The sequence below is a fragment of the Lemur catta genome, chromosome 1 (assembly GCF_020740605.2).
Source record: "Lemur catta isolate mLemCat1 chromosome 1, mLemCat1.pri, whole genome shotgun sequence".
Lineage (NCBI taxonomy): Eukaryota > Metazoa > Chordata > Mammalia > Primates > Lemuridae > Lemur > Lemur catta.
The window spans coordinates 77,632,239-77,647,265 of NC_059128.1; the positions used below are offsets into that span (position 1 = coordinate 77,632,239).

The 15,027-nt window shown below is 41.5% G+C and overlaps 2 protein-coding genes across 14 annotated transcripts in view; one reads left to right on the forward strand and one right to left on the reverse strand.

The window, feature by feature from the left end:
* TUBGCP4 (tubulin gamma complex associated protein 4) overlaps nt 1–15,027 on the forward strand; it is a 73,249-nt gene that overhangs the window by 24,731 nt on the left and 33,491 nt on the right. For 4 of the 7 annotated variants that reach the window (XR_006732683.1, XR_006732684.1, XM_045540033.1 and 1 more), the window contains exons 12-17: nt 114–221; nt 651–807; nt 3,269–3,446; nt 3,987–4,121; nt 5,619–5,735; nt 6,353–6,492. Coding sequence is in view for 5 of the 7 variants with exons in the window: in XM_045540033.1 (XP_045395989.1) it covers nt 114–221; nt 651–807; nt 3,269–3,446; nt 3,987–4,121; nt 5,619–5,735; nt 6,353–6,492 (835 nt within the window). In the remaining 2 variants the exon portion in view is untranslated. Of the gene's footprint in view, nt 1–113; nt 222–650; nt 808–3,268; nt 3,447–3,986; nt 4,122–5,618; nt 5,736–6,352; nt 6,493–7,164; nt 8,506–15,027 lie in introns of those variants that run through there. The other 3 variants (XM_045540045.1, XM_045540055.1, XM_045540040.1) reach the window with 3 other exon arrangements.
* The window catches only part of TP53BP1 (tumor protein p53 binding protein 1), a 92,860-nt gene continuing 86,817 nt past the window's right edge, over nt 8,985–15,027 (reverse strand). For 6 of the 7 annotated variants that reach the window (XM_045539950.1, XM_045539943.1, XM_045539962.1 and 3 more), the window contains 5 exons: nt 14,669–14,884; nt 11,165–11,259; nt 10,417–10,616; nt 9,733–9,878; nt 8,985–9,341 (listed from right to left, as the gene is read on the reverse strand). In XM_045539950.1, the coding sequence (XP_045395906.1) occupies nt 9,154–9,341; nt 9,733–9,878; nt 10,417–10,616; nt 11,165–11,259; nt 14,669–14,884 (845 nt within the window). In that variant the 3' untranslated portion in view covers nt 8,985–9,153. Of the gene's footprint in view, nt 9,342–9,732; nt 9,879–10,416; nt 10,617–11,164; nt 11,260–11,945; nt 12,065–14,668; nt 14,885–15,027 lie in introns of those variants that run through there. The other variant, XM_045539971.1, reaches the window with a different exon arrangement.

Genomic DNA, 15,027 nt, shown 5'->3' on the forward strand with positions numbered 1-15,027 from the left:
CGCTGCATCCTGCTATTCATGTTAGCCAGGTTGGGGGAGAAGTGGAAGCTGGAGGAGTCTGGGTCTGTTACGAAGGTAAGCATTCTTGTCTGCCCATCTGTTCTTTCTTGCAGATGTGAACGTGGCCTTTCAACAGTCAGCACACAAGGTGTTGCTAGATGATGACAACCTTCTCCCTCTGTTGCACTTGACAATTGAGTATCACGGAAAGGAGCACAAAGGTTTGCTATTCTTACCTGCTCCTGCTGAACATCATCCATTTTCTCATCTCTGCTTCCATCCACCTCCACAGAAACCATATAAGTTTGGACCTTAGAAATGATCTGGTACAGTACTATAATTTTATACAGAAGAAAAAGGAACCCCAGAAGTCCACAGTGAGATGCCCAGGCCATGATTTTGTGTTTTGGGGTTTTGTTGTTGTTGTGCTGCTGGAATGGTCCCTGTTTCTTTCTTTCCAGACCCTAGACTTTAAGGATGAAAACAAAAATCTCTGAAAGATCTCCCAAAAGAACCTCACATAGAAGTTTCTCTGCCTCCCAGTGAGCTCTCATTTCATGAATGTTACTCACCTTGTTGATCTCTGGTTCTGGATTAATGAAGTTGTCTTCTTTTCTTTTCTTTTCCTTTTCCTTTTCTTTTCATCATAGCAGATGCTACTCAGGCAAGAGAGCATCAGGCAAGAGAAGGGCCTTCTCGAGAAACTTCTCCCCGGGAAGCCCCTGCATCGGGCTGGGCAGCCCTAGGTCTGTCCTACAAAGTACAGTGGCCACTACACATTCTCTTCACCCCAGCTGTCCTGGAAAAGTGAGTATTTCTGAGATTCTCACAGGTAAATATTACTTACCTTACTTCCAAGGGAAGAAATTGTCAGGAAGAGAATTAATGGGAGCAAGATAGCCACCCAACTAGTTTTTAACAATCTGTAAATCAGAACTTACAAACTCTTATGCCTTCAAGGACTAGACTGATCACAGTAAGTGAACTACAGATGTGAGACATAGGGAGCAGTGGGTGCTGGAATGAATAGGCGAGTATATACCTACTTAAAACCATCGTAAGTTTTTAAAAAAATTTGCCAAGTAACAAGCAACATGTAGTCTGCCAGTTTGTGAGCTCTGGAAAATGAGATTGGGCATACACCCAAAAAGATGAGGAAGATCTCAGGTACAACATTAAGACTCTGGCCCTTAAAGATTCTATTAGACCTGACAGGATTGCTGCCTAACTTTTATAATTTTTTGTCGATTTACTTGGGAAAATCTTCTAGCCCAAATGTTTGCTGTGGATATTAGCCACGGGGGAGATCACCTTCTTACCCCTAGGGAGAGGCAACAGGGGCAGCCAAGCTGGGGGGATGGAATAAAGGAAGTAGACCGAGGAAGTATGAGACTTCCTATTAGATCAGCCTTGTTCTTTATCACAAGACCCTGCCAAGTGCAGTTGCTCGGCCTGGTCAGGATCTAATATCCCCAAACCAGGGGGGAACCAGAGATCTATGGAAAGGAGGTGGAAGAATCATACTTGGCTGATGGTGGCCTCTGAAATCCATCCCCACACCATTTCTAGGAACTTCCCAAACCCTATTCCTGGTTAGAGAACTGGCCACTGGCCTGGTTGGAGGATGAAAGCCGTCACGCTCAGTGATGCTACAAGAATGGAGAAAAGAGAAGCAAATGAACAAAAGGGCTATCTCTTCTTCCAACCACCACTCTTCATCCTTCCTGTTCCTCTTCACTGGCCTCTCTACACTTTTGAGGGTAGAGAAGCTTAGGGTATAATAGACTGGGCATAAACCTGAAAAGATGAAGCTGGTTCAGAGAGAAGATTACATGGCAAGTTCAGAGCCAATGGTCCAGCTAAGCAACTTGCATGGACCTTGTCCAGAGAGCTTCCAAAGCTCCACAGCTCTCAGCATCCCACAGGCCAACAGTGTACTTACTTCCTAACTTGATGTGCTCTTAACCTTGAAGAAATCAAGTTTAGAAGTATTTTCTTGAACTTTGTATTAGGAAGATTTCTAAGTATAAACTATAACAAACTCCCATGTCCATTACCTACCTTCAGTAACTACCAACTTTATGCTACTTGTTTCATCTATCCCTCTCCCCGCGCCCCCCCTCCTTTTTTTTGCTGGAGCTTTATAAAGCAAATCCCAGACATGTCATTTCACTCTGCCACTAAGCAATTAAAAAGGAATATTTCAACATAATTACTACAATACCATTATCATACTCAATAAAATTAACAGTAACCCCTTACAACCTAATATCCAGTCTACACTGAAATTTCCCCAATTATCTAAAAATATTTTTATGACTGGGTTTGTTCAAATCAGTATCTAAACAAGGTCTGTTATTTCACTGTTTGTTCCATTAAAAATAGATAATCTTTAAAACAAAATGGTATTGGATTGTCTTCTGCAAGCCTGCCTACAAACAAGTAAAGATACCCAGTTCTACCAGGAATCAGCTGCTCTTCCCATCCCAGTACAGGGTCTCAGCATTAAGTAGTTAGCCCCCGAGCTTCCTGGGAGGCAGGAGCCTGACCTCATTAAGGGAAAGTATTTTATCTTTGGGCTTCAGGGACAGAGAATCAGAGACATCATAATCCTCGATTCATAAAACACTATTATTATTGGTTCATGGAAGACCCTCTTTCCTTCCTTCATACACACACACACACACACACACACACACACACACACACACACTCACTCTCTCTCTCTCTCTCTCTCTCTCTCTCTCTCTCTCTCTCTCTCACACTCACTCACTCTGTCAAAACCATTTCCCAGCACAAAAACTAGAACACGGACAACAATGTCCATCTACTTGCGTGTTCCTTCCCAGTCTTGTCCCCTTGCTTTCCCCAACCCATAGTGACCACTACCATAAATTCCATCTTTCTTTCCTTTTTCTGTAGCTTTACATCTATGTATATTCCCCCAAAGTTTTATTTTGCTTTTAGTTGTTTTAAGAATTATAAAAAATGCTCTATCTTTTGCAATTTACCTTTTTCATTCAAAAATCATATTGCTAAGAGTTGTTCTGTTGTGTCACATAGTTGAAATTCATTCATTTTGACTGCTATATAATACTCCATTGCATAAATAAATTATAATTTATTTGTCCACATCTCTAGCGATTTTTTGTTCCTTCCTGCCTTTTTAGGGGAGTGGTGGGTAGCACAAAGTCCTAGGGTCTGTCATGTAGGGGGGGATGTTGGAGGTAAAGTTTTTATCTTGAATAGCCTGATGTTTCTGTCATAGGTACAATGTTGTTTTCAAGTACCTACTGAGTGTGCGCCGGGTGCAAGCCGAGCTGCAGCACTGCTGGGCCCTACAGATGCAGCGCAAGCACCTCAAGTCCAACCAGACTGATGCAGTCAAGTGGCGTCTAAGAAATCACATGGCATTCTTGGTGGATAATCTTCAGTACTACCTCCAGGTCTGTGCTGAGGGATGAGTAGAAAGTGGGGGTTTAAAAAAGTCTAGGAGGTTGGCAGATGGATATTGAAGGGTAACTACAGTTCCTTTTGGCAAAACACTAAATTCAGGAGTTTTATCACGAGGCATGTTTCTTAAGGGCATGTTAGAGAAAAATGGAAATAAATGGATGAAGGGGAATACGGAGTTAGGATCCTTATCAGCAATCCATTATTTATTGTTCACTTGCCCCTCGTTTTGTTGTTTGCTATAATTTCTGGAATCCTATAGGACTTAAACAAGTCAGTCAGTGGAGGGACATGGAATGAGTGGATTAGGTTCAGATAGGGGAGACTGGTCTGCCAGGACACTGGAGGTGGTTAATAATTAGGCAAATTATTCCTGCAAAACTGGGCAATATAAGGGTGTTTTTGGACAGCCTTAAAGTGGCTTGGTTAGAAGATAAGCAAAGAATTTCTATTTCATCCTATCAGGCATCTTAATGTCTTTGAGTGCTAAGAGTATGCAAGGTACTAAAACTATTTATATAACTGTCTATCAGGTAGATGTGCTGGAGTCTCAGTTCTCACAGCTGCTTCATCAAATCAATTCTACCCGAGACTTTGAAAGCATCCGGTTGGCTCACGACCACTTCCTGAGCAATTTGCTGGCTCAGTCCTTTATCTTGTTGAAACCTGTAAGTAGGGCTGGTTGATTCCTTCAGATTGCTTCTAGCACTGACTGTTCCCTTAGGCACTTTGAACTGACAGGATATGAAACTATCATTAAGCAATTATTCAGCTCCATTTTTAAACGTTTTTTAACAACTTACAAAGTGAAACTAAAAGGGAAGGTTAAAAGGAAACTGAAATGTCTTTGAATGTCTGAAATATTTTACCATAAGATGTTGTGTTGATAAACTATTATTTATTATAGTAGCTATACATTAAAGAATTATGTGCTTAACCCTCAGAAGGAAGGATTTAAAGAAATTCAAAAACCTTTCTGACATTATAGGAAAAAACAAAGAAAAGCACAGAGTTCACCTTAGAACTCTTTTGGACCAGGATTTGACCAGTCGTTTGAAAGTTGTTTTCAAAGACACCCAGGGTAGTGTTTGTCTATATGTATGTAGGCATATCTGTAAATACATATATATCTCCTTTATGGCAATTATGCTCAACCTTGGCTGCACTGGATTCATCTGGGAACTTTAAAAAATCTAGGCCCCAGAGCATTTAAATTAGAATCTCTGGAGTGGGACCCAGGCACCAGTATTTTTTAAAACTCAGAAACTGCCTCCAATTCCAGGATGAAATGCAGGAAAACTGAAATGATCACTTGTGATTTCTAATGTAATGGTTGTATTTTAGCTCTGATGTGAGCTAGCTGTTACTCCTCAGTGTACCATACAACAAGTTCTACAGACTTCTTTTTGGTTCTGTTATCTGGGGCTGTTATTTTTGCTGCACTAAGGAAGAATGAGTTGTATAGATGACACTCCAAAGGGTTCTATGAATTGAAAACAACCAAGAACCACTGTGACAGGTAGACAGTGTCCTGTACGGCATGGGTGTACATCCTTGGGGAAAAGCAGAATATCAGAGCAAGTCATCGTCACTAAATATTTATTGTGTGCTTACTGGATGCAAGGCACTGGAAATACAAAGAGGTATAAGTCATGGCTCTGCCCTTAAGGAGCTCACAATCTAGTTGGAGAAATGAGACATATACACATACAAAGAGCATTATCAACCCAGGTGGCTTGAATAATTGCCAGGTAAACGTAATACAGGATAATATGGAAGTGCAGGCTCACTAAAGCCTACAGTGGGAAGGGAGCCCTGCACTGGGAGAGTGGGACCTGGAGGTATTAAAGGAGTATCTCAGGCACAGAGAACAACACTCACAGCTCAGAGACAGGAACACACTTCGGGTCTAAGAAATGACTAGTTTAATGTGGCTAGAGGAAGGTTTTGTGTAAGGGTGACTAAGAGAATAATAGCATCTTTGCCAGGAAGGGATGAGTTTGTTTTACATGTGTTGCATTTGCACTGGCAGGCCTTGCAAGTGGCAGTGCGTGTCTGTCCTGAGGTCAGACTGGGATATCAGCTATTAAACTATTTTCCCAGATCTTTAATTTCACAGATATATCTTTCTTCTTTTCCTAATGGTAACTCTGTTTCCCGGATAGGTGTTTCACTGCCTGAATGAAATCCTAGATCTCTGTCACAGTTTTTGCTCACTGGTCAGTCAGAACCTGGGTCCCCTGGACGAGCGTGGAGCTGCTCAGCTGAGCATTCTTGTGAAGGTGAGTCCGCCTGGCTATTGAAAGTATGCAGCTGTGTCCAAAGGATAGCGATGGTTTTGCCAGTGGAGAATTCATGATCTTCCCTCTGAGTCAATAAAGCATTTCCTCAAGACATATACCCAGAAATAGCAAGATACAGAGATATGTTGGTATCAGTTGACTCTGAAGAAGATAGTGTGCCGCCTCACAGTGTTCAAAAATAGTTCAGCCCTGAATAGTTTCAGCCCACCAAACATGGATTGGCTTTGTTCTCACTTTCTCACATCCTACCCGTCCTTATTTCCTTGAACTAACCCCCTATCTCACTGAGATTATAATTATCTGCCTTTAACAAAACAGGCTCTCCCCAACTCCCTACATGACAGAATACGTTAATTGGATACCAACTGCCAAATTCCTATTGATGAAAGAGTCCATGCATTTTGTGGAGTTGGTACTAAGAAGTCAAGTTATTTTAGGAGCTGATAGAAATGGGAATGTGGAAAGGCCAGTTGGTTCTGTAGAATTTTGAGCAAGGCTTTTCCAAGTAACTTTCCCCCACTGCCCCCCACCCCCATCCTCCACATGGAGAGTTGGTGAGTTTAAGAGCAATGACAGCTGAGTCCTTCTCTCTGCAGGGCTTTAGCCGCCAGTCTTCACTCCTATTCAAGATTCTCTCCAGTGTTCGGAATCATCAGATCAACTCAGATTTGGCTCAACTACTGTTACGACTAGATTATAACAAATACTACACCCAGGCTGGTGGAACTCTGGGCAGGTACGAACAACCCTTGGGGATCTCAGTAGACTTTTTTTTTTTTTTTTGGTGACTTTTTAATGAGTTGTAGAATTCCAGAGCTAGAAGGAGACTTTAGCTATCATCTATCTAGTGCAAACACTCATTTTATAAATAAGGGTCAGAGAAACAAGGGGTGTGTCTGTCCATCTTTAATAATTTTAATGAAGATTATTTTCCACTAAAATTCATCATTATGGTAAAATACTAAAACAGCTGACAGTGAAATAGGCGTTAAGTCCTTTGCTGGGTTATATGTATTGCTAAGTGGCTTCCATTCCCAATTCCGACTTGAACTAGCTGTGCAGGCTTAGGCACCTGGCCTTGCCCCCAGCTTCCACATCTATGAAAGGAGGGGATGCCACTTCTAACTCTAAACCTTTATTTAAATCTAATAGTGAGATTCAGTGGTAGTTGGCTTCTCGGAAGTATGTGTCATTCCCACTCAAAAATCACTTTATTGTCCTCCCTTCTCTCTCTCAAACATCCTCAAGCAGATTTTTTTTCTGAGTGATTTTAGCAGAAGAGTCAAAGAAAAGAAACTGAGTTTTAAGATGACAATATCTAGATCACAGGTTGCCCTGATGCATATTTCTTTGAAGACAATCTTGGGAAAGCATGATATTTAATGAGGTTCTTTTTTTTCTTTTTTAGTTTCGGGATGTGAGAATTTCTGACTCATAAACTGAAATAAGTCAATCCCACCACATTCCCAAGTCTGTAAGAGAAGATTCAAAACAAACATCCCCTTCTCTAGCCACATGCCAAATGTCTGTGGCCTAGTGACAGGGCGCTCCCTTTTCTCCTAGAAGCAATTACCAAATATCCAGGGGTACAAACCTTTCCTGTTCTTCTCACATGGAAGGAGTCTGTCCCACCTTGGGAAGGTTCTTAACGCACCCATCAGGGTGAATGTGTGGCGTCAGCTATTCCTGTGCCGACCAGGCAAGGGCTCTCTGATCCTTCACATTGAGAACACCTGTTGGATGTGTTCATTTATTCAGCAGTCATTTACTGAGCACCTGCTGTGTGCCCAGGTACTGTTCAAGTTGTGTGGGAGATACAGCAATAAACAATATAGATCAGAAAGTTAAATATTTTAGGTTCATATGTGAAAAAGGAATTATGTTTATAAATAGGCCAGCTGCTGGATGTTACCACTGAGTGAGAAAGGAACAGGTAAGATAGGCTTTCCTTCTCTCTACACCAAGTAATTGATACCTACACAGATTATCTTTCCTCCCTCAGAAATTTAAGATTTCTGAAGAATTTTGCCAATAACTTCTAATTATTTAAGTCTGGTAAAAGGGAAATTCTAGCTAATGAAAAAATACATTAAAATCATTTATGTATGTTTTTTCCCCCCAAAGATAAAAGGTCCTTAAGAAAAAATTGAGGTCAAATTGTTAGATTTTGAATACTGAAAATTGCAAGACTAATTATCCCATTTTAGATAAACCACAGGAGTTGGGGGTCTCCTAATGTGGCCCAGCCATCACTGGTAATCAATGTTCACGTCAATGTGAACCAAAATAAATATTCATTGACTAGCCCCCTCTAAACTAAAAAAGATGCAGTGTTCCGGTCTCGGCTTACAGTAACTGAATCTGACCTTTACATCTTCTACTACACACTACAGACACCCTATTCCCTGCTATTGTCAACTAAAGATGACCCCTTCCCTCTGCTGCCTCTAGAGCAGGCACTGGCAAACTGTGGCTTGTTTTTGTAAATACAGTTATATTGAAACACAGCTACGCCCATTCGTTTACCCATTTCTTTGGTTGCTTTCATGCTCTCACAGCAAAGGTGAGTAGTTGTGACAGACCAAATGGCCCATAAAGCCTAAAATATTTACTGTTTGGCCCTTTACAGAAGAAACTTGTTGACCCCTGCTTTAGAGAATGAGAGGACGTTAACAGGGATAATATCATGGCTAGGGAAAGAATAGCCTTCCAGCTATTGTGACAATAAAATATTGGACCTCTGACTAGAGCCTTTAACATTTCCAAGTGTCTCACTTGTGCTTCTCATGTTTGTCTTACAGAAAGTCATCCCATCAACCTTATGGTCAATGTCCATTCATAGCAATTGGTTCTTTTCCCTTTTAGCTCAGAATGGGGGAGTATCCACAGGGCAGCTGTTAGTGAGAGCTCAGCTCTAAAAGAGCAAGAAAGATCTTTTTATAACTGTTAGGAAACATAGAGCTGTGCCCAATTCCACTTAACTTTTGGCACAACTATTAACCTGGGCCCTCACCTACTTTAAAATCGAGTTTCTGGAAGCATAACATTTTAGACAGCCTGGGACGACCTTTGACAATGATGCCAAAGAATAGTTTCCTCTAACTTTTTATTTTCCTTGGCCAGTTGTCCTCCTAAAGTGGACAAGCCTATTGAAAGCCTCAGAGAAGGTTGTTTGCCTTGTCATTTGTTCTGAGATTAAGTACAAAGAAACAAATGAAGAAATCCCAGTTACTACAACCAAAGAGATTCAACATTTATTTTATCATAAAAGTCCAGCAAATAAAACTATATACAAGATCCATGCAAGGAATCCAGTTACACACAAGACACATTTAAAACCTGGTTAAAACACAATCTCCACAATAGCAGTGAATAAAACTGGTAAGACCAAGTATCTTTAGTGAGAAACATAATCATGTTTATATTTTGGATGTTGCTTGAATCCAATTCTCTCCCCAACAATGAGGCACTGGATCACCCACTCTTGTGACACCACAGGCAACTGCAGTGCTTCAGCACACTTCAGCACTGAGGCTGGGCACGAGGGGTCCGTCACCACCACGTCAAATACCCCTAAAGCAATATCTGCAAGGAGCAGGAGAAAAGGACACTCAAATTAGCCCTCCGTTAAAAAGACAGATACGTCCTTTTAGCCAGTACATCCACTCTGCCCAAACTTACAACCCTGTTGTCAGACACAGGGCTAGTGATCATGACCAAAAGTAAAAAGTTATTAACACCATATGCTGACCTTGTAGAAATGTTTAACAGATATGCCACAGGAAATACTATACCTCAGTAGAGGCATAGACACCTCAGTGCTTCCCTTATATTGACTCACCTCTTGAAGGTAGTACTTTTCTTCTCTTAGAAACATGGATATGGTCAGCTTATCAGGACTGAGACTTGGACCACAAGGCCTAATAGCTATGGGTCCTTTAAACAATGACAACACACACACAGTCTTTCTAGGTACCTTTGTTATGGGCACTTGAATGGTGCTGCTTCACGGAGGCTGCCCCCCCGGTCATGAGGATTTCAGACCAGAGCTCTAGGAAGTTCTGCTGTTGGTCTGATACCAAGAGTACTTTCAGATTCTGGAAGGGGTTTTCACGTGGTTGCCTATAAAACAGAGACACAGCCCTTTGGAATTGGAAGAGACCTAAGCATGACGGATAATATCCAAAAAATAGCCCTTCTGCAAAGGGACTCATGCACATCTGAATGCTTTCAAAACCTAGCCCTGCATCAGGGTCGCCTTCTTTCTGTGAATGTATATTCTCTGGAATCCTGGCTTTTTGATCCTATCCTTCTGATTTCCTTATTTGTCCCAGATTTGGAAATGATCCAAATCCTATTCCTGAGCCTGTATTTTTTAAATGGCTTTCTTAAAACTTAGTTCCCTAACCTTACAGGTTGAGAGTATTGATCCTACATACAAATCCTCACACATTTTTCAAAAGGTTCCTAGGCAACGTAGTCTGTGGAAATAAATTATATGAACTACTGAAATCGTTTCAAACCCAAATCGTATAATTTATCCTGCAGACATTCCAGTTTCTAGAAATATTTATTTACTCTCTCACCTGGATTCTCCTTCCTCCAAAAGCTTGCTGTCTTTCCTATCTATACAGTTCTAGATGGGTTCTCAAATACTCACCAGTCCAGAATTCTTTGCTCCTCAAGGCTGTACCCAGCTGGCAACAGATAATTACGGTAGTTCTGGAGCTGGTTGGCATGGCAACTATCATGAACCCAGACATGAGAAACACAAGGAATCCCACTGGCAAGGCACAGGAAATACTTCCGGGTTCGACAATGCTGATCCGCAATTAGGAGACATTGGTAGGCCGTGTTACACTAGAGGAAAAGTAACAGAGCCAAATGGGTGACTTGTGGCAAGTTCGTGAATAGCAAGCCTAGTGAGCCATGAAGAGCAAATCTGACAATTTCCAAATACTATCCAAAATGTGATTTAGTATGTCCATCTGCCCAAAGCCATTTTTCTCACTGAAAGGCCCAGATGGCTTGCTTCCATCGATGTTCTCCCTGCCTCACACCTGCGGCTTTCTGAGAGCGTAAATCCTCAAAGGACAACTAAACCTATGTATGTACTCAGCCTTTTAGGCCTAGAATCAAAAACACTTATAGAGATTTCTACTAAACACAAATTTCAATCTGCTTTTGTCTCAACAACAGAACCACAGCTATTAACTAACTTAAGGTTCTAACCTCTCTTCAATGTACACAATAAAAATTCCATTTTATGCAACAACATACTGGCAGTTTCCCAGTTCCTGAAATCTTTGGCTACTTGATCCAACCTCCCCAACCCCTTTCGGGCCTCTTCTTGTACAGCCAGTGGGCTTGTATCGTTGCCACTCTCAGAAGCTACACAAACTCCTCACCTGGGCTTCATTGAAATCTTCGAGGATATAGCCAGCTCCTGCTCGAAGCTGGGATTCTGTGTACTGCTTGTTGAAAGGAGGAATTTCTAAAAATTCTATATAAAAAAACATAACCAAGATCATCAATAGTTACTGAGTGGTTGTTTTCTTATTTGCTACTTTATGCCTGCATCTTACTGGCCCTTTTTCCGCTCCCCAACTATCTCCACAGCAGTGTGTCCCCAAAGACAGGTCAAGGGCTTCCCCATGGCTCAGAAAGAGATCTGTCTCGAGGCCTATAAAATGCTGCCAAAAGAAGGGACAAGAGTAGGAGGGACTGGGAAAATGAGGAATGGAGGTAGGTCCCAGACCTAAAAACATCAAAGTTTCCTGCACTAAGACTGTGTCACTGGACTGTTCTTTGGCATGGACACGCAACCATTTCCCACAGTGACGTATTCCAATTTGAATAACCGTTACCATCAGGAAGTTCTCCTTATGTCTGTCCTAAATCTTTCCTGCTGCCAACTAAACCCATTTCCTCTAGTTCTGCCTTCTGTGGAGACGAAGAATAGCTGATGAGCACTTTTTATAATAGTCTTCAAATTCCCACTTCATCAGCGTTTTTACCCCCTTTGTACACTAAAATTTTGATAAAGCAGAATGCTCAAAGAAAGTATAGTTTTTAAAATTTAACTGATTAAGTAAAGATTAGGAAATCCTGTTTCAAACTTTTTATCGAAAACTATCTACCTTTGATGATCTTGAAGTACCTCGGGACACTGAACATCAATGACTGCTCTACAATCTTGAGGGTGAAGTAGAAGATATGAGAGATGAGGCTGAAGCTGTAATGACCCTAGGCAATTAGAAATTGCTTCTTTTGACCAAATATCTAATTTGAGCTTGTTTTCTTGTCATCTGCTCCTCTCATATATAAATAACACATTAAAAAAAAGAAAAGACATTAGAGATTTTAGTTAATTAGGAGTTCTGGGAAATTAAGTTCTAAGTAACTGAAATTTATATCACAAATAAAAAACTCAACCCAATGCATAAGGTTCAATGCCAGAACTACTCCCCTTCCCCCTCATACCCAGTGGTAAGACTTGGTGGAACAGACCCCTTGCAGAGACGGCTCCCCCTTTGGTGCCCTCCCTGCCTGCTGGAGCAGCTCAGGTGGTATGCTGATGCCCCATGCCAGGGCTCTACATCTTGGTTTGGTTCTGATTAGCTAGCCTGTTCACTTTTATTGTTCTTTTCTTGATCCAACATTCTCTTCTCAAAATGAAAACCTAAACTAGAAACTCAAAATGGTTCTAAGAAACTCAGAATAGAGCAGGGCTATTTCTCAGCTTGGTCCCAGCATCCTGTTGCTGTCTCAACAGATGACATACATCACAGTCGTCGCCACTAAAACTACTGCTGAGTCCTGCTGTCACCCTTCATAGTCCTTTATTTTATGTCTGCTTAATCCAGGACTGACCTGTTTAGATTTTAATCCCCAATTATATTTCTTTGCATTTGTATAATCAAGTATTACCCTGTGTAGGCAGTCCATTTCTCTAATTTTCCTCAATGAGTTTGGATTCAGTTTTCTTTACTTTTGAGGTATGAGTGCCCTGCCCAACCAGAGGTGAAAATGAATAGGTTATTAATTTTACCATCTAAATCAAGTATGAAGGTATGTACTAAATAAACCCTGTGTCAATCCCTGTGTCTGAGGGGTCCCTGATTTTGTGCTACCTAAAAAGTCTGAGTGCCATATTCTCAACTCATTAATAAATATGCCTCATAACATGGATTTAAATATTTTACTGACTCGTATTATAAGCTAGCATCTAAGAATTCCCATTTATCTATAACAGCTATCCCATAGCTTCTTGAAAACTAATTCTGCAAAGAACTGTTTTAGTACAGATGTCTTCAGCCTTCTTGAGACTGAGAAACCCCTTTCATGTGCCAAAAATACGAAGGACTCTAGTGCTGTTGGGGCAGAAGTCCAAGGATGAAGGAGCCAACATAGAACAGACACATTCACCATAACCATACTTTCTATTAGAAACCTGGAGATCCCTTAAAAAACACTGTCCAAATGCCTCCTCATTTAATTTTTATGAGTTTATTAGGTCTCACACAGGCACAAAGATTTTTAAGGAATTGGACACCCTGTATCTTATACCAGTCAGCTTTCTTGATTATGCCGTACACCAAGCAACAAATAGAACATCCATAGAGCTACCTTGTGAAGTTGTGGTTTAGGGAGAGACCAGGAATTTGTTAGAGAATAAAAACCAAGAACAAAGAACATTGTTTTAATGCCATGACGTATCTCTATGCAGAATCAATCCTCAAGGGACTCCCAATTATTTATGATAAAAGTAAAACTAAATTCCTGTCTAAGAAACTCCTCACATACCTTATTTATCTCCCATTTTACTTATATGAATTGTTTGACAAACTCTGGAAATCCTACCACAGCACACTTCTTCCCACAGCCCGACTCCCGGTGCCAGAGCCTCTCAACTCACAACTCTTTCTTTATGTACCTTCCAAGTAGTATAAACCTTAATTGCAACTCCCTGGTCATCCTACCCATGTCCTTGCACGTATCTCCACGTAGCTGCAGTTGGTGAGATACAGTTTTGGTTAATTAGGAAAGAGTCATCCACACACTTGAAATGCCAACCATTACAGATCTTCCGTGGTGCAGCTTTATGACAACCTCATTCCCTAATTCAATTCCTTCTTGCAAGACTCAGTGTTAGGACTCTAACTTGTAGAACATTCCATCTGGATCTTTAGCCTTGACAGACACATTTGGCTACTGCTGTTAGTCACTTGCAGTGTATACATTTGTATTTGCTCACTCTCCTAGATCACACACTTCTCAGGCCTCTCTCTCCTTACTGCAGCCTTTACTCGAACACTCAGTAACAGACAACACAGAAATGCAATGTGCAGATTTAGTTTGACAGGTACATGAGTTGAAAAGGCCAAGAAGCTTTCTCACAAATCACCCTGGGGCACTGGGCACCCCACATTCCCATCTGACACTCAGACCTCAAGAGAATGAACCTCACCCTGCATGTGGGTTTCCTTGAGCAGTTGTCCCTAGAACACAAATGGGGAAGATGGCAGGGCATTCAGAAAGCTGACTGACTTGGATAGTTGTATAGTAGGGTCAAATGAACACTGGGGCTCTAGTCTCCAGTTTGCCATTATTGTGGACAAAAAGCAATTATTAACCTCTCCAAGCTTGTTTCCTCACCTATAAAATGGATAACATCTATATCCTATCTGCCTCACAGTACTGTCCTGAGGAACCACTCACAGAGGAATTTTGTGAAAACAGTATATAAACCACAAAGTAGGGTACAGATTAACTTTCACTTCCCCGACCAAGATCCCAGTTGCCACTTGTCCTGCCTCCTCTACATATGGCAGGGGGACCACCAGTTCCTAAGTGACTGGAAAGGAAGGAAGTGTACATGTCAGATCCCCAAGGTTTTCCTAAGGCCTTACCCTCCTCTTCTTCACTGCTTCCTGTAGGACCATCTGGTAGTTTCGAGCGGCTGGCTAACTTGTCGCTACTTGTGGCCATGGTGAGGAGAAAGGCATAGCCCAGAAACAATGTCTTGTTGAGAGGCAGAGGCCCTCTCTGCTCTTCCAGGGCAGAGGGTTCACCTGTGTTGTCTCCACTCTCACAGGGGCTCACAAACTCTCCTGCCCCCACTGCACCTGGGAAGGATAGAGGCACAGTTACTAGAGGGATACAGATGATTGCCTAAGCAAAAGCCCCAGCACCAACGGGCTCTAGCACCAAGCATGACCTGATGGGTAGGCAATGTTCTGATAACTTTTCTGAGCTATGAACCGAAGAC